Source organism: Haliotis rubra, unplaced genomic scaffold (assembly GCF_003918875.1).
Source record: "Haliotis rubra isolate DU_JTF1 unplaced genomic scaffold, ASM391887v1 Scf899, whole genome shotgun sequence".
NCBI lineage: Eukaryota > Metazoa > Mollusca > Gastropoda > Lepetellida > Haliotidae > Haliotis > Haliotis rubra.
This window is the reverse complement of record NW_025767633.1, coordinates 217,579-238,154: the sequence shown is the minus strand read 5'-3', so window position 1 is coordinate 238,154 and position 20,576 is coordinate 217,579. Positions and strand designations below refer to the sequence as shown.

The window sequence follows — 20,576 nt, the reverse complement described above, 5'->3', positions numbered from 1 at the left end:
GTTGTGTAAGAGATGGCTCATCGGCCTCAACATAGAGACTGTCAACAGGAGAAGTTCTAAAGGGCCCAAGACAAAGTCTTAGACCTTGGTGGTGGACACAATCTAATAGTTTTAGGTTTCAGGCTCCACCATACACGATGGAACCATAATCAAGTTTGGAACGTACCAGTGATCGATATAAATGTAGGAGAGTAGCTTGATCCCCTTCCGACTTAGAATTAGAAACGACTTTCAACAAGTCAAGTGTGAGTCAAAAATAATACCCAAGAACTTGGCCCCCTTCACAACTTTGATGGGTGTGCCATTTAGAGATAGTTCAGGGTCTTAATGCGGTTTGTATTTACGACAGAAATGTATGCAATTAGTTTTGGATTTAGAAAACTTAAAGCCGTTTTCAAGACACCATTTAATTATTTTGTTTAAACACAACTGCAGTTGCCGTTGCCGTTCAATAGTATGCATATTTTTACCACAACAAGAAATATTAAAATCATCCACAAAAAGTGATCCATCGATTGAATCATTTAAAACCTTGGATAAACTGTTGATCTTGATACTAAACAAGGTGACGGACAAAATACTGTCTTGCGGCACACCCTGATCCTGATTGTAATGGTCAGACAGGTTGGAATCCACTCGGACTTGAAATTGTCTGTCATTTAAAAAGTTGGATATAAATTGAGGCAAACGTAATCCAAAGTCATGTAAACCTTGTAAAATCCCATGTTTCCATGTAGTGTCGTATGCTTTTTCTAAATCGATAAAGATCGACACTGCATGTTTTTTTTATTAATTATGGCATTCTTAACAAAAGATTCTAAACGCACTAAATGATCAATAGTACTTCTGCTTTTACGGAAACCACATGGTAAATCTGTTATTAGGTTATTGGTTTCCAAGTACCAAATAAGTCGATTATTTATCATACGTTCCATGGTTTTGCAAACGTAGCTAGTTAGTGAAATTGGCCTTTAATTGGAAGGATCAGTATGATCACGTCCAGGTTTAGGGATGGGAACAATTATAGCATCACGCCATGACGGAGGAAAGTTTCCAGATGTCCAAATATCATCAAAAATATGTAAGAGCGTCTCTAAACATGATTCTGGTAAGTGTTTCAGGAGTTGATAATGCATGTTATCAGCTCCTGAAGCAGTATCATGAGCCTGATCAAGAGCAGTATTAAGCTCATGTATCGAAAAGGTTTCGTTTTAATCTTCCCCATTATCTGAATTGAAATTAATAGCTTTCTTTTCTTGCTGTTTTTGATATTTTGGGAATTCAGGTACATAATTAGATGTGGAAGGATGTTTGGCCAATGTCTCACCAAGTTTGTTTGCAATATCTGATTTATTAGTCAATAATTGGTTCCCATCTTTCAGATGGTGAATGCTAGATTTCGAGCCCTTAACCTTGATTTTCTGGATCATATTCCACACCTTTGATATAGGTGTGCGCGAATTAATTTTTGATACGTATTTTCGCGCCAAGAGTGGCGTTGACTTTGCTTGAAAGTACGTCGTGCTTTAGCGTTTAGAATTTTAAATTTGTCTAAATTGTGGACCATAGGATGGCGACGGCAATAATGCTCGGCTTTCTTCCGTGCCTTCCTTCCTAGCCTGTTTGCAATCAGTGTTAAACCATGGTTCTCGTACGTGTGGAATTGCAGAGGACTTCGGGATACACTCGTCAGCTATTTTATTTAGGTCATCTGAGAGACAGTTTATGGCATCAGGAATATCATTAAAAAGTTCAGGTTGTAGTTTCCAGCACAGAGAGTTTCATATAAATGCCAGATAGCCTTTTTTGAAATTCCATCTCGATGATCGAGGGACATCAGATGGATTCACGGGTTTTAGTATTGTTGGGAAATGATCATAAAGAGCCTGCAGATCGGTTAGTTGGACAGCCAATGAAGGCGGAATGTACAAAGAGCAATTCAGGCAACCTGTAAAAGCAACCTGTAATTTAAGTCGAACTGCAACGACTTGAAGATTTGTTTTAAGTGGAACTGAGCTATGGATAATATTGTTCCTCACCAGGATTGATGACCCACCAGAGGCTCTATCACCCGGAGGAGAAAAACAGTGATATGCACTGAACTGACGGAGGTCAAAGTTATCTGTCTGCTTCAGATAGCTTTCTTGGATGCAGAATGCTGACAGTTTAAAATCTTGGTTTAATAACTGTAAAACGTTTAACTTATTTCGGAGTCCTCTACAATTCCATTGAATTATAGCTGAAGACATTACTTCCTTGGTGGATAGACAGGAGATCTGCCCCTCACCTTCCTTGAGGGTGACAAGCTATGAGTCCGACCTTGGGTATGGTCGGACACATCCATGTCCTCAAGTGATCCAAACTTATTATATAGTTGGACCTGGTCATCTGACCCCTTTGGAGGTCTGTTACTGTGATTTTTCTTATGAATTTCATTGTTCGGTCTGGATGTAGTTTTCATATTTGGTTTTACAGTGGAGTCTGATTTTGATGCTTGTTTTTGAGAAGCAGATGAATCCTTCTCAGAAGATGCCTTGGTCTGTACAGTGATGGTTTGTACACTGGAAGTAACTTTTGTAGTCTTTGCTTGAGTTTCAGTAGACAGCAATGTGGGAGCTGATGTTCTAGCCCACGTATAATCCGTGGCTCGCTTCTTGTGGAGTGTGCACGGAGACAGCAATCTCTGAATCTGCTCTCTGTCAAGACCTTTGCCAATATCGGGGTTGCTGTGTCTGTGCACAGGACGTTGAACTCTTGCCGTGGTATCATCCCAGGTAACATGCCAGCATTGGGCCAGCATTGGGCCACTGCTGTAAAAAAAATTGGGCCATTGCTGGCTTTCAGCATTGGGCCAATGCTGATTATCAACGTTGGCCCAGCATTGGCCCAATGATGGCAGGCCAATCCGTAGCCAGTACTGGCCCAGCATTGGCCCAATGATGGCGTGCCAGTCTGTAGCCAAAACTGTGCCTTTGTTTTGCCAATCATATCCTCCTGGCTTTTTAATCTATATATGTGGTTCTTCATTTATTAAGGCCAAGAAATTGTATCTTGGTTTTCTCTACCACCCAACTCCTGTGTTTGTAACAAACAGCACGTGTAAAAATACTGTGAAAACATGATGGCACTTTGAAATGAACGTAGGGCTTTGACACTTTATTGCTAAAGTAATTACCAACTGTAAGTTAAATCCTAAGGTTTTTGAACAAGAATGAAATAAAAACGTTATAACAAACAGGACATATGTTCACATATCATTATATGTCGTACAAAAATATAGAACTTTAACAAATACCTTAGAATTGTGTTGAGATATGAAATTCAATAATGCTGAAATGTGTATATATCTTAAATAGTTGAATATACGCGGTTGAAAACAGAAAACAAAAAATTAAATGCATTTTAACAACTTTAATTATCTCTCTTATAATAGAATGCAATGAAATAAAAATTTGAATGAATGAATACAATAGGATAGCAGATAAGTACACAGTTTATTCTGTGCTTGTCTCAGCAGCAGCAGCAGCGCTCTTCTTCTGCTTGGCAAGCAGGGTCCTCTCCCTCCTCCCACCGTCCCTGTCCGGAGCATATCGGAACCACAATTTAATGTGGCTTTCCAGCTCGCAGTCGAACGCCTTTAAACATACCGGGTTCTTCCGTGCTGCCTCTGAAATGGAAACTGAAGCTGATAGAAAAAAATAAATAAAGCTGCTGTATCAATAATTCTCCAATTTCATTTAACATATTAATGTATATTGTTATTATGTATTGTCCTATATGAAGTCAAACTTACGTAAATGGATCGTATGACTGAGTACTTACTAATAACAACTTCCTTCAGTCTCATCTGTTGGAAGGGTTCTTTTCCTGAAGTCCCCTTCCAATTCACCTGCTTGGCGACCGAGTTTGTCATTAGCATTGTCAAAACTCTGCGTATTGTGTCTCCTGTTGACACGCCTCCTGCCACTCCGAGCTGCCCAACCTGTTGGATTGTAAATTTTCAATAATTAACTTCCCTAGCGTGTATAACTATATATTATGGCCATGTAAGAGTAATATTCCGTACAACAATCACTATTAATTGGACTTGGATTGTAACAATTGTTTGAATAACTCAAGTAGTGAAAGGAATGAAATTGATCTAAAACAAAATTAATATTTACCGCTGATCTCAATCTGGAGGAATCCTCCAGAGAAGTATTAGTTTCCCTCAGTTCCTCGATGGTTTTGAGGGGGGAGATGCAACTCCTCAGCTGGTGTCAAGTCCGTGGAGCCAGACTGTAGAATCCTCAGGACCTGGTGAAGCAGCTTCTGATTTTCAAGAGCCACTGCTCGAGTTGACTCCACGATCTTTACAAGTTCAACAACTTCCCCTGGTAGTTTTGAAAATAGAAACAAAATAAACAATTAACAATTGTGCAGGTTGTGGAAATAGTTTTTCATCAGTACTGTTGAGCACAAATGTTTACCATTATCAAGTTGATACATTTTTTAAATAAGTAATATAAAGCATAAATGTTTAACCATTATTATCATACACACCTCTAGTTGCCCCCACTGTTGAACTTGGTGAGTGACTGGGCCTCCATACATCCTGTCGGGACAGCAATGGACATGGTTCGGGTAAGATCCGTCGCCTGGGGGATCGCCGTGGGCTGGTCGGGACCGACAGTGTAGGTAGGGGTGGAGACGGTGCCACAGGTAGAGAGACTGGAAGGCGAGGAGGAGAAGGCGGCTGGGGAGAAACTCTAAGGCGAGGTGGAGAAGGTGGCATGGTCACAGAGGACTTTGACGCTCGTGACTCCTTGGTCTTTGCCACTTGTGTCTCCTCATCACTTGAGCTGGAGCTCGAACTCAAGTACCTGCCAGTTGGTCTGAAATCAAAAATAAGTTCGAATTTATAAAATGTATTTAGAAATGCAAACAATTCAAAGAGCTCAAATTGAAGCCTTTACACTAAATCATTATCAATTATTTAGTTTTGTAACAATCATCTTGTAATTTTGTGATGACAAATCATATCTATTTAAAGAAGTGTTAAATGTTTATATTCACGCTTCTAACCATATTCACTCAAATGTATTTTGGTACCTTCTTTTCCTTGACTCTCTATCATCCTCTGCCTCCGTGTCGAGGTTAGACATATCAGTTGCCAGGGGTAGTTTTCTCCTCACCTTGTCATACGATTCTGTAATTATTATAGAACACATTTAATTAACTCATCATTATGCCAGTATGTCATCTGGTTAACAATGACCTATCATTTAATAATAATTATTTTTTAAATGAATGAATTAGTATGAAACGTGTTCAGAATTAAAGATAAACTAAACTACACTGATTAGCTTTAGTCGTTTATACTTACCACTACTGTACATGACTGTGATGGTATACAGTTTCCATGTATCCTTGTCTGGGAGGCAGCAGGTCTTCACTCCCTTGTCCAGTTGGTTACTGTTTTTTGAACTTGGGCCAAAAGCAGTACTCTCTTCCGTGGAGCCAAGTGTGTGGCACAATCCCCACTTCATTAGTCTTTTGGAACTTGACTATGTGGTACATTTCCTGTTATAAAGCACTTGTCGCTTGAATTTACAGATTAGAATAGCATCTTTACTGTTAAAAAGGTTGTGTATAGAATTAGCAGTATCATGTCACTGTTTTCTGTACCAATGAAACAACATACACACTTTACTGAATGTTTAGATGTAGCAAAGGAAGTACAATAAATGATTCTTTTTCAGGTAAGATAACATATTTCTTTTGAATTTGTGATACCCCCCCCCAACGTACAGATGGTCACTTAAATGTGAAACTTTAAAAATTCCAATAGAAGACGATTTAAGTGGATAAGTGAAGAAATCTTTTTTGGATAGGAACTTAGCATATATGATTAAAATATCTTTGTTTGCATTCTGTACAATATTTTTTATTATCACAACTTCATTGTTAATACTAACACAGCTATTTCCAATTGATTTTGACAAAAAGAATCGGTCCATGTGGATTTCTTTATATTGTGTCACGTATCCTAAATTGGATAAAATAGGTCCATCTGAATGTTCAAACTTTACACCTTGATTCTCAGAAACATGTTTACCTTTGTGAAGAGGTACCTGACTTTCACCTAAACGTCTTATTATCTGCTGAAGGGGGCATTTTGGTGTTCGAAGTAGCTTTTTTAATTTGCCTAAGAAGCTTTCAAAAGGAAAAGATGAAAAATTGTCCAAGGGACCAAACCTTTTTACATCCTGTGATAGATGTACCAAACCATGCAGGTTATAAACAACCATATCATTGCCATAAAGACGCGAAAATGTTCAACAAAAGACACAAATTGTCTTTGGCATAATCGCAATAATTTGGAACTAGTAGCGGGGTTGCTAAACAGGTAATACCGACAAAAGAAGCAGAAAATTTAAGTACACGGCATTGCACAAAATATCATTTAGGGCAACCGGCCCAGTATATAATAAGAATAATCTATATTCTGTTGCTTTCCATCTGTCTATTTCCCTGAGAGATCTCCCTTTTCTACAGAACTCCCTTGGGATGTATTTTGAATACAGAGTTAGCTTATCTGACAGTTTGTTTATTGCAGTTGCTCCAATTCTACATCCTACAGAAACGGGACCCTTCATCCATAAAAACAACAGTTTTTTCATGACACCTAGGCAGACCAAATGCATATAATCAAGTGGAAACTGGGTAACCATACCTATTGATAATTGATTCAGTGGTGATCTGAATAAATGATGCTCTTCATCAGCCATTTCATCAAATTGAAGATCAGTTCTTAGAGGCGCTTTTGTTTCTGGGAATGTCATCTTGTTCAACCATTTACCATTTTGAAGACACTTATCACAACCAGAGTAACCGTTGTGGCCTTTCACTCCTTTAACAAACGCCCTGGCTGGTGTATCGCATATAAAACATGAAATGGAAACTTCAATTTTGAGGCCATTGAGGTCTAGCCCATCACGCTCAAGACCCTTCATTTCTTCTACAAATTCGTTTAAATATTCACCAAGTTTTGGTGGTTTGGAAGCCCCATAGAAGAGGCCTATGATAAATGGTTGACCAAGAAAGGGATGGATGACTCTACCAAGTATTGGCCAGAACTGCATTGAGGTGCTTTTAAAAACAGGTAAACCATCAATATTCACTTGAAATTTCACTTGCTTACCAGGAATATTGAATTCCATTCTATCAGAAAGCTGATATGATAAAGAACTTGAAATTCCAAAATGAAAGTACTGCCCCCCTGTAATGTTTTTCACAGCGTAACTCTGAGGAGTAAGAAGCAATGTACGTGGATCCTTAGGAAGAGAAGGGTAGTCATTACGTAGAATTTCTAATAGTGACGAAATTGTTCTATGAGGAACCTGGTATTTGACTGCCCATTCGCTAAGTTTTGACATCATTATTTCATCTTTGTCTCGATATTCATTTTCAGAGCTGTCATTTTCAGAACTACTTGTTGCATGGCTAGTTTTTTGAAAATCATGACTTGCATTTTGTTCAAATTCATAAATTGTGTCATATTCATCTTCATCATTAACGACATCTTCATCACTACATGAGCCTTCATCAGAAAAATGTTGTTGTAGATGCTAAAAATGGACTTGCTTGTGATACAGACGTTGATGTTAGAGTTTCCTCAGCATTATATTGGTTTTCAAATAAATCATATTTGCTGGCTGATGCCAAAGCTTCTAAATGATTTGAAACCCTTTTTCTAACTTTACGACGAGATGTCCAATACGAGTCATTCATCTTGATAAAGTCAATATACCGGTAAATACAACGTACAATTCTATCTAAAAAATCAAATAATATTCTAGTTAGTCTGTCGTCCAGACCCTGGAGCAAGAATTTAAAGGAGCCTTCTTAAGTCTAGAAATTCTGACAATTCTAGATTGCCTTACCTCTGGGGTTCTTTTCAATTTTGATTAATATGTGATGTTAAAATGAAAATTTCACTCTATCAATTTTGTATATTTCAAATACTTTCTTTTCAAAATATAATTTGAGAATTTAACAATCCCAGTCAGTCAGATATGCAATTGTTACCTAATGTGGTACTGAAAAGTATATACATGTATTTCTGATTACAGAAAACAGTGACAAGTATAATACTGAAACAAAATGTTGCAGTAAATGGAGAGGATGGCCACGTTTAACTCAATGGTGCTTACGTATCAAATTACAACCATTTCCAAATAACCCATTTATCTTTTAGTAACATGTTTACATATATTTTAAAACAGTGACTATGTGGTGGACTATACCTTTCTTTAAAAGATCCTAGAATATCACGTGGAAAATGGACTTGAAATCTGTAAAACCTCGGACAAGAGCAAGAGTGAACAATGGTGGAAGATACCGCTCAAAGGAGAAATTCCTCAGTTGATAGTCTGCAGCAAATGTATATGTTTCAAAAGTTTCCATTGTTTGTAGTTTTTATAAATTATAATTAGATTATAATAGCCTAAATAAATGTGCACTGATTGTATGAAACTGGACAAGGGCTTTTGAGATATATTTGTAAGTTAATCTTCAAGTTTCACGACTAAAAGTAGCTTCGGGCAGATGAACTGATAAAGTGTTTAAATTTAGAACACATGGGTCAATGCTGCTACTCTGCTGGGAATCTACTGGTACCAGCTGGCCGCTGAGAGACAGTGGCTCGCCCGCTGTGGCCCACTGCTGTGCCAATGCTGTAAGCCCGTTGCCGGCACAAGCGTAACTCGCGGCACTAGTACCAGCATTGGGCCAATGCTACCATGCTACCTGGGATAATACCTATAATAATACCTATCTCTTGACTTTTTCGCGATGTTCCCTTCCGCACTCAATAAAAGCAGGTTATGTTAACATCGGGGTGGATGTGTATGTCCCCAATCCACTCCAGTGTTACAAGTGTCAGCATTTCGGTCATGGGTCTCACTCATGTCGAAACTCTGTGGTGTGTCACCGCTGTGGTGACCATCATGAGAGTACAGACAGCGAGAATGACTGTAAATGCGCAAACTGTGAAGGCCCACATGCTGCTTCAAAAAAGTCAGAATTCAACTAAGTTGAATATCCCTTAGTCACCCGCACTGTAGCTACATCCTCTACTGCTAATCAGACTGGCTTGACTTGGGTCAAGTCTGAAAGACCTGTCTATTCAGCAAAAGCACCTACTTCACCAGTAAATCAGTCTACTTCTGGGTCACAAACTGAAATTCAGCCTGCGACATCAAAGACTTCTGCTTCACAGTCAGTTACTTCACAAACAGCTACTGACTAAACCAAAAAGAAAAAAGGAAAAAAGTTAAACAGAAACCAACCACCTATTGTCTCTTCACCTTCCGAGGTTCCTCTTCAAAACTCGTTTGAACCTCTGGACATGTAGGTTACTCTGTCCTCACAAGACAGGCGGAGGAGTAGCTTCTCCTAATATACCCATGAACAATCGCCAATTGAGGCACCATGACTCAATTGGCCAATATAATTCAATGGAACTGCAGAGTACTTTAAAATAACTTTAATGAAATACAGTTACTTATTCAAGATTTTCGACCGTCAGCATTATGTCTCCAAGAGACATATCTAATAAGCACAGATAACTTTGATTTACGACAGTACAGTGATTACCATTCATTCTCTCCTCCAGGAGATAGAGCAACAGGAGGTGCTTCAATTTTGGTGCGGCAGGGTGTCATACATAGCCTTGTCTCACTTAATACAAATCTTAAGACTGTAAGATGGCGATTCAGCCACTTATTTACATGCAGCTACGGGAACATATTCTTCCCTGGATCTGTCCCTCGCCGATTCCAACTTATATAATGAATTAGAATTGATGGTCCATGATGACCTATGTGGGAGTGATCATTTCCCCACCATTCTCAAAACATCAACCCTGGTGATGATTCACCTTTTATAAGAAGGAATTTCGCTAGGGCTGATTGGTCATTGTATAAGACACTATGTGCTGATCACTGAAAACATGATATTTTTGCGAACAGTGAAGATCCTATACAGTTGTTTTCAGATATTCTTAACAACATTGCTGACCAAGCTATACCCAAGTCCTCAGCACTTCCACATATTCGTAAACCATGGTTCAAAAATGAATGTAAACAGGCCAGAAAGAGTAGGAAGAAAGCTGAGAAACAATTTCGCCGACATCCTACAGTCCATAATTTAGATAAAGTTAAAATTGTAAATGCCAAAGCTCGACGCTCATTTAAACAATATAAGTGTCAGTCTTGGAGGAATAATGTTTCTTAAATAAATTCATGTACACCTATGTCAAAGGTGTGGAACATGGTCCAAAGAATAAAGGGCAAAGGTTCTAAATCTACTGTACACCATCTGAAGGATGGTGACAATCTAATAACTAATAAAGTTGAAATAGCCAATATACTTGGCAAAACTCTTGCCAAACATTCTTCATCATCAAATTATGTCCCTGAGTTTAAAACCCCCCAGAAACAACAGGAGAAGAAAAGAATCAATTTTAAGTCAGACAATGGTGAAGATTATAATGAATTAATTTCATTACACGAGCTACATACCGCCCTTGTCCAAACTCATGATACAGCCACAGGGGCTGATGATATCCACTATCAGCTCCTGAAGCATTTACCTGAATCATGTTTGGGAACACTGCTAAATATTTTTGATTCAATATTGACTTCAGGGAATTTCCCTGGCGTAATGCCATTGTAGTCCCTATTCCAAAACCTGGCCGGGATCATACTGATCCGTCTAATTACAGACCAATCTCTTAAACGAGTTGTGTCTGAAAAACCATGGAACGAATGATAAACAATAGATTAACATGGTATCTTGAAACCAATAACCTTATAACAAATATTAAACGTGGTTTCAGGAAAAATCGTGGTACCATTGATCATTTGGTACGTTTAGAATCCTTTGTTAAAAATGCAATAGTAAATAAACAACATGCTGCATCGATATTCTTTGATCTAGAGAAAGCATACGATACCACCTGGAGGCATGGCATTTTGAAGGATTTACATGACTTCGGTTTGAGGGGTCGTTTACCTCTTTTTATATCACAGTTTTTAACAGACAGGCAATTTCAAGTCCGAGTGGGTTCAACCCTGTCTGTTTATTATAATCAGGATCTGGGTGTCCCACAAGGCAGTATTTTGTCTGTGACTCTATTTAGTATCAAGATCAACAGTTTATCCAAGGTTTTAAATAATTCAATTGATGGATCACTTTTTGTGGACGATTTTGATATTTAAAAAAAAATATGCACACGATGGAACGGCAACTGCAATTATGTTTAAACAAAATAAATAAATGGTGTCTTGAATTTGTCTTTAAATTATCTAAGTAAAAAACTAATTGTCTACACTTTTGAAGGAAATATAAGCCTCATAAGGACCCAGAACTATCTTTAAATGGCACTCCCATCAAAGTTGTAAAGGAGGCCAAGTTCTTGGGCCTAATTTTCGACTCCCATTTAACTTTTCTTCCGCATATCAAATATCTTAAAAAATTGTGCCTGAAGGCGCTTAACTTGTTAAAAGTCGTTTCCAAGTCTTAGTGGGGAGAGGATCAAGCTACCCTCCTACATTTATATCGATCACTGGTCCGTTCGAAACTTGATTATGGCTCCATCGTATATGGTGGAGCCTGCAAACGTAACCTTAAAATTCTTGATTCTGTCCACCATCAAGGTCTAAGATTCCGTCTTGGATCCTTTTGAACTTCTCCTGTTGACAGTCTCTGTGTTGAGGCCTAAGAGCCATCTCTTACACAACGCCGTATGAAATTGTCCTTGCAGTATATAACAAAACTGTATTCTAACGAGTGTAACCCTGCATTTAACTGTGTCTTTAATCCTCTTTATTAGGATTTGTACACCAAAAAGTCTTCTCTTGTTCCGCCTCTTGGTTTAAGAATCAAACCATTCATTTCTGCTGCCGGCATTGAGCTGGAAATATATCTCCTTCCCGTCTTCTTTCTTCTCCTCCTTGGCAATTAGTGAGTCCACATGTTGAACTAACACTGACAAAGTATAAGAAATCAGAAACTAATGAATTACAATATAAACAAGAATATAATCAATTAAAAAGTAAATATAATACATACAAATCCTTATTTACAGATGGGTCAAAGGATGGTGGCGCAGTTGCTTGTGTCACTGTCATTCGATCCAGAACAATATCTTCTCTATTACCAAATAACAGCTCTATTTTCACAGCAGTAGCTAACGCTGAAAATACATTTAAAAAAATCCTAAATATAAACAATATATATTTTCTGACTCTCTTAGCTGCCTTGAGGCTATTAAAACTCTTTCTTGCAAACATCCACTTTCAATCGAAATTATTGAATTATATAATGATCTTGCTACTGGCCAATACGACATCGTCCTCTGTTGGTTACCCAGCCAAGTTGACATTTCTGGTAACACGATGGCCGATCTTGCTGCCAAGGCAGCCCTCAACAAATCTGTGACACCACTTCTTATTCCATACTCTGATTATCAAGGTGACCTTAGAGCTTACATCCGTGATCTGATGCAGAAGAAGTGGGACACCCAAGTGTATTAATAAATTACATGCAATAAAACCTTATATCGGTTACGCCTACTTGGGTTGTCAGTCCAGATTTGAAGAGGTCATCATACGACGATGTCGTATTGGCCACACAAGATATACACATGAATATTTGCTTAAAGGTGAAGATCCTCCGTTTTGTATCCCTTGGGATGAAGGAATCACGGTCAAGCATGTCCTGCTTGACTGTATTGATTTTTCCATTACAAGGGATAAATATTTCAATGTCAAAACATTGAAGGATCTTTTTAGTAATGTTAATTATCATTTAATAATTGAATTTTGAAGAGACATAGAATAATTAGATAAATTTTGAATAATATGTTTTGTAAATAGATGAATGGTATTTTAAACATGGTAGTATAATTAGCAACTGCAATTGTTACTGGCTGTACCCTCAAAGGGGGTGAAAGTATTCTAAAACTATTGTCCTCCTGAGAGGGTACGTAAGTCCCAAAACTTTCAAAGTTGAATTTAAGCTTACCAGATTTTTAAACGTAGTTTTTTTCTGTTAATATTCGGCTAAACATTTCCTACAATCGCCAGTAGCTGAAGGGATGGTGTAAATCGAACTAGGGTCTATGCAGGTAGCAAAGGCACTGTAAGTCCCCATGGTTCCTGCTATGGTGATTTACCTGCAGTTGTTGGCGATCTATAGCCTGTTTTTTATATTGTATCGTCCCCTATAGTTAAAGTATTTTAAATTTAACAACTAGTTTTAAATATATATCTGTGATAGTCTAGTTGGTTTTACTGTCGTATGTGGACAGATATTTTAAATTGATTACCTTGTTTTCATCGCTATATGGCTGTACTATTGCCGATGCGATGTAGAATTTTAACTCACTCACTCACTCTTTCATCTGAGCACAGTATATATGAAGAAACCGGACAGAGTTGGTTTTGTTCTGATGCAAGCTGGATGAAGATGCCAGCTGTCTTCTCAATCAGCACGGAGTAGGCGAAGCAGAATATCCACTGTCGATGTTGTCATCGGAAAGGCTGCGAATTTGCCTCTCCCAGGGCATGTAGGTCATTAATAAAGAATGAAAAAATGGTATTAATCTAAAATGCAGACATTTCACCATACATAGGGTAAGGAAACGGAGATGTGTACCTTTTGAGAACAAAGAATTTCATTTAAGGACTGAAGACAGGTTTAGCAGTGCATGAAAACGTGTTTCTCAATGATAACTGAGTGAGTAGGTCAACATCTGAAGTCGCATCCGCAATATTTCAGTGATACTATGAAACCTACGGATTAATAAAAACAACGTTTAATGAAAACCTGTCAACAAAGGAGAGTAAAATAACTAGAATATAACAGCTTTAGATATAAAAGTAGCAAGTAACCATAAAATGACATTTTCTAAATGATACAATATATATACGGGCTATATATCGGCAACAACTGAAGGTAGATCACCATACTAGGGACTATGGAGACTTACAGTACTTGTGCTACCTGCATGGACTCGGCTGAATTTATACAGGAACTAACAATCTTAGTCAGTGATAACTAATCATTGCAGAAACAAGTTCCTTAATGTTTCTGAAATTAGCGTAAAATTTGTCGTTTCAATGTAATTTGATAATAGTGAAACGTTTACTGTACAAAACCAGTTCCAAAAATATAGTTACATACACATTTCATCAAAACAAATATAGTTTAAAAATTGTAAATTCTCTTGTATATTGTGATTATTTCTGTGATTTGGAAAAGCAATGAATAATGCCGGCCATCTTGAAAATGGCGTCCAAAATGACCTTTAGCTAGACAAGTGCATGGGGTATGTCCGTCACATGATTTCATGTATTATAGACATCAGGCCTTTTGAAGGTCATAATGTCCCTCGATTTGATAATCAAACTTAAAAATCAAGGGTCTGGTTAATTGTTATTTGTTCTTTAACGCCACACTGAGTAATTTTCGAGCTATGTGACATCGACCTGTGAATAATCGAAACTGGAAACTCAGATAAGGAATTTAGGCTTTTTCCATCAAATTGTTCATCAAAAAGATTAAAAAAATACCTTTGGTATTAGTTTTTGGTGAGTAACACTGTTGACTAATTTCCTTTGACCTAATTTGCATGATGTGCCAAATTTGTGCAACCTGCCATGTTCATTGTCAAATAGTTGCGAAGTCTGATCTGAAAACCCCAACAGTTGAAACTCATTCCAGTCTTTGAAGAACCTTTCAGCATATACTCGTCGCAATAATGGCCTCAACAGGGATCTTACATTTAACCCAGTCGCTCTCACACAGTTTGGGAGTTATCATTGTTTGGCTCATTGTCAGAGAGACAAGGTGGCATTTCCTGAACTGTGTGTTTTCTTTATCGCTATTCCAAATAGTAGACATTTTTGGACAAGCTATCCATACATGTGAGAGACCAGTGTTACTCATTAAACTGGATTATGATATCCAGACTCTCATAGCCAGAAATGTTGTCCTGCTCACAAATAATGTCTAAAATTCATATGAATCGGTGGGGTAGCCTAGTGGTTAAAGCGTTCGCTCATCACGCCGAAGACCTGGGTTCGATTCCCCACATGGGCACAATGTGTGAAGCCCATTTCTGATGTCCACCGCCGGGATATTGCTGGAATATTGCTAAAAGTGGTGCAAAACCATACTCACTTACTAAATGCACATCATGTTATTACATGTGCGTTGATATGTGCACACGCAGTCATCCAGGACAAGATCACATGAGTAAAGTAACTGGTGTGCTTCAACAGCACGTCAGTTGACAAGGCGACAGAATACAGAGAGCTGTGTTACATCTAGCTATGGAACGTGAACGATGGCGGCACCACTTGGACTACCTGACCACCATCCTTGGCTACAGCATGGGCTCTGGAGCACTCATCAGGTTCCCATACTTATGTATGCGTAACGGTGGAGGTAGGTACAGACTGGTATGGAAACGTGTTTTGCATTTTTGGTTTTTGTATTGTTGGTTTCACACAGAGTTCTTTAGCCAACAGATATGTAATATTACCATATTGTTTCAATTCACTCTTGACACCACAAGTAATTGTGCGGGAAAACATGGTTTCTGAAACCGATTAACACAATCAGCCCAATTTACACATTCAACCCGGAACTACCAATGATGTCAAAATTTACGCTTAAACAATGGAATGTTGATGGATGTTTTGATTCAGTAAGAATGTTTTCTGAAACCCGACATGATAAATCGAAATCGGAATTACTAACAAGTGTGTAAGAAACTGAGCTGGAGCTATTTCACCATGATGCTTAATGCAAAACAATCCCTACAATCTGTGTTTGTAATATATTTACATGTAAAGTGAAAGAAAAATCTTTCCTTATTCATAGGAAAGTTTTGCCACGTGTGTATGGATCGCCACGAAATAGTGATAATATCAGGTCGTTGTTGAACGTGCCTCGCCAGTGGCACCAATGGGGCACAAGAAAATCGAAGCCAGTAGTTCACCTTTAAAAAAGACGAGAACATAAGATCAGTTGGAGAATAACATTGGACATCATTGTTTTCACTGAAGCATCAGCTTAGGATACGCAAAATTTTCTTAAAATATCCCAATGTCTTTGATGAAAATCGTTGAACAAACTGTGCAGAAGATGATTTCGTAAGTGCTGCAGCTGATGCTTGATGGGCATTTAGAAATTGGAAGGTAACACAACAACGTATGGTATGGATTTACAACTTCTATATTATTAACAGAACCTTAAATATAGTCACTTTGTAAGAGCAGAATGCTCAAGTGAGTGAGTGAGTGAGTTTAGTTTTACGCCGCTTTTAGCAATATTCCAGCAATATCACGGCGGGGGGAAACCAGAAATGGGCTTCACACATTGTACCCATGTGGGGAATCGAACCCGGGTCTTCGGCGTGATGAGCGAACGCTTTAACCACTAGGCTACCCCACCGCCCCGAATGCTCAAGTGGCAGCAGACCCAAAACTTCTATTAGACGCCCGCGTTAACCTCTTTCAGATACAAACTATTCTGGTCAAGAGCCAATTGGCCCCGAAATGTCTGACCATGACTCAATCTTCTCCTTCCTCAGTTGCATATCTTTTACGTTTAATTGTTTGATGGGCATTCTAGAAATTGGTGACTCAAAATGAAACATACAAACTTTATGGATGACAACTTCTTATTTATTGCCTAGAGCGACGTTTCGATGTAGATTCTTGCATCGTTATCAAGCTAAAAGTGATTACAACCAGATGTAGTGGAGTATATATACACAGTATGTTTTGACAACAGCAGATTAACATAAACAACAACATGTAATTGAATAACAACTGGTACATACTTATGAAAGGCCAGTGGGAGACTAAGAACAACAAATGAGACTGGGAACGAAGCCAATCAACAAGGGGAATTATGTTGTGATAACAACCTGATTGGATGCTTTATAGAGTCTATAGATTGATTAGTTCTTCATGGGCCGATGGTATGTAGTATCCTTGGTCTCTGTTGATCAATGGTTTGTGGCGGCGGATTTCGATGGCTTCCAAGAGTTTTCTTTTTGTGAAGTCCTGATTCTTGGTTGATAGGGTATAAGAAGGTGGATCACACCTTTGTCATCCTCAGGAAAGACCAGGATCTCACCTCACTACTACAGCACCTCAACACCCAACATCCTCGAATTAAGACCTTGTGTCCAAGGGATATGGAGAAAACCTACCCCGAGAAAACGGCCCCCGCGCTGGAGAGAACGGCCTCCGAAACTAGAAAAAACGGCCTCTGTGCCTAGAGAAAACGGCCAACGTAGTTGCACCGAGATCAAAGGAGATTATATGATCATATATATCCTAAATAATAGATATTTACTTCATTGCAGATACGCTTTTAAAAATTGATTGATTGGCTTTTTTTAGTTTCGATATCCACAGAACTCTCTTTTAACTAATTATAACGTTTGTTCTTCCATGGTTCCTTGTATAGTGATCCACCTTCAGTTTTTGGAAATCTATATTTTTTTATATTGTATTGTCATCTATAGTTTAAATCTTTTAAATTTGATTAATTTAAATTTGTATCACGAGTCAGGTGAAGATATCCAATCACCCTGCAACTGCCTGTGAACTGACTGACGTGAGCGTGAGATCATCGTATCTAATACTTTCACCGCCAACCACTGAGTAATGATAACATCTTCCCGTGTTCATTCAATAATTAATTGTTGACGTGTGAAGAACAAGCCGGAAATAATCCTTTCCGGTCGGCTGCCGCTACTGTTGAGGAGGTGACGACACTTATCTCTTTAAGAAAAACTTCCATTACTATTATTTGATAGATAGGGTTTATGTATTCTATTTATCTCTTTAGTACACGTTTCATCATATTTATTATCAATAACAACAATAATCTGAAGGTCCACTACAGGAATTCAGCTCTTGACCGCTACATAGCAGCCATCAACGACAGCAAGGAATGTGTAATCACAGTGCTTGATGCAATGCGCATGTTACGACATGCTTGGCAGAAAGTAAAGCCAGTAACAATCTCCAACTGCTACCGCCACGCTGGATTCGTTCTGAGAGAGGCCGCACCTCCCGACGCCCATGTGCATCTGACGATGAAGATGACATCCCCCTAGCCAGATTACATGTACATGTACCTCCAGGTGATGTGACTTTGACCGACTATGTAAGTGTCGATGACAACATTGAAACATGTGCCCCTTCATCTGATGCCGACATCATCGAGTCAGTGCTGGGTCCCAGGACCTGTCACAACGACGACTCGTCTGATGATGAAGACGACACACACCCTGTCGTGAAACCACCACCATCGGTATCGGAAGCGATAAAGTTCTGTCAAGGACTGAAGGAATTTCTCGAGTCGGTCCCAGGTACAAGCAATGAACATTTTTCCCACTTGGCAAGCGTCCGCGAATTTGGGGATAAATTGTAAGAGAAATTCACAGAAACAAACATTAATGTCAGACTTTTTGCAGAATTGAGTTCGTCTTTTTGTTTCAACAAGATTCAAGATGGCACAATGTATATCTGTCGATTGCCGATAGATTTTGTTCATGGATTTTAAGAGTTACATGTATTTTGTATTTCATTGTGCTAGTATTGAAATGTGTTCATATGTATATATTATTTGTTTCCATTATCTATGTCACCTAATGTATTGGTGTGCTATATTTTGATATGATGTGCTAAATAAAGGAATTGTTCAATATTCGATCATCTTTTTTTTTTACCCTCATAGACATACCTATGTCTCGAATAAATTGATAAGTCGAATTTATTACTTGGTCCCCAGCGAATCGACTCATCGGGATTTGACTGTATGTGAAAAATATAGTATTATAATATATCTTGCATTTTTCAGAGACAAACAAATGAAGAGTACTTTGACGAGCATTCTGCCGCAAACAGTCATTCTGTTGAGATGTACAACCTGAAACGTTGACATGACTATGTTATCATTGTTGTTACCTTCCTATTATGATATTGCTGTTGAGAAAATAAAAGCAAAATGCAGATAGTTTTCTGTTATATATAATGGCCGTTTTCTCCAGCAGCGGTGGCCGTTGTCTCAAATTGTTTTGGGCCGTTTTCGCTGGGGTCCGTTTTTACTATAACCCGTGTTCAAACACCATTATCTTACTGTTTCAATTCTCTCGTGGACACAGGTGATGTTTCCTGTGAAAAACAGATGGTACCAGCACTTCCTCAAAAATGTTTAATTGTTATGAACAACGCACCATATTATAGCGTGCAGGATCCAGATGCAAAAGCTCCAACATCCATCAGCAGGATAAGTGATATGCTAGTATGGCAAGAAAAAAACCAAGATATTCCGTTTCCATCAAACGCAACTAAACCTGTTTTGTATAGCATTATAAAGTGCAAAAAAAACCCACACAAATGTATAAGGTACATCAATATCTCAAAGCTCATGGCCATGAAACTTTACGTATACCGCCCTTCCATTGCGATCTCAATCGAATAGAACTTATCTGGGGTATCATAAAATCTGATGTGGGTCGCAACAATACCACGTTCAAACTTTCAGACGCTCTAAACGAAGTACACTCTGCCCTCGTAAAACTTCACACGGAAAATCAAAACAAAATGATAATAGTTTGCAAAGGAAACTTTTCTATTTTGGGAACAAACGTCATGAAACTTTTTTCCAGAGTTGGGCTGATGTTTACATTACACTCTGCGTTGAAATATATGTTTGATCATGAACCGATTTGAAGTTAGATCGTGATTCATCGATATCATTTTGACCCAAACAGACTGTACCATACAAACCACCTGAAGAATCTAAATATGCAAATACAGATACCTTTCATGATACTGAACAGTCAATTTTAAATTACCTTGCTAAAAGCCCATATGTCTCTTTATTAGGGTACTGTAATGCAAGAACAGGTACCTTATGTGATGATAAATTTGTTGATGAATTCTTGAAGTATGAATTTGAGTTGGATAATGCAGATATTGATGAAACGTCAGAACCTGAATCTATTATTGATGCGCAGTATTTGCTTCATGTACGTGGAACACAAGATAATGATAAGCTAAATAACTATGGTACTAAACTGATAGATATATGCAGAGATTTGAGTTTGTTTATTTGTAGTGGTAGGATTGGCCAAGATAAATTGATGGGTAAAACAACTTGCAAGGATACCAATGTAACAGACTATTGGTTGGCATCACCTAAATTCACCTGATTCAAGTCACGGTAATCCAAGTATTTCTTACAGTCCATCGGAAAACGTTGGCCCGAAACTACGTAGATATGATAGTTCGAAATCTCACTCTTTTGTCAATAGTCTAGATATTTAACTCATAAACAATGTATTACAGTCGACCCGCGATGCGCGCACAGGTCGCTGTGACCCGGGTATCGTGAACATCATGCACATGCTTACTAACGCTGCACGAGAAACATTTGAGATCCGTACACAATTTGTTAATAACAAGCACGTAAAACGTAAACATGAAGCTTGGTTC

At 38.3% G+C, this 20,576-nt stretch overlaps 1 protein-coding gene across 1 annotated transcript; it reads right to left on the bottom strand.

The window, feature by feature from the left end:
* Nucleotides 1-6,380: 6,380 nt before the first annotated feature.
* Nucleotides 6,381-7,575, bottom strand: LOC124263771. The gene has a single exon (XM_046698476.1). It carries the CDS (start codon nt 7,419-7,421, stop codon nt 6,381-6,383), a length of 1,041 nt encoding a protein of 346 aa, XP_046554432.1. The 5' UTR covers nt 7,422-7,575.
* Between the last annotated feature and the right edge of the window lie 13,001 nt (nt 7,576-20,576).

Coding starts and splice junctions, on each gene's coding strand:
- LOC124263771 (XM_046698476.1), bottom strand. CDS start 7,421: ATGATGTCAAAACTTAGCGAATGGGCAGTCAAATACCAGGTTCCTCAT.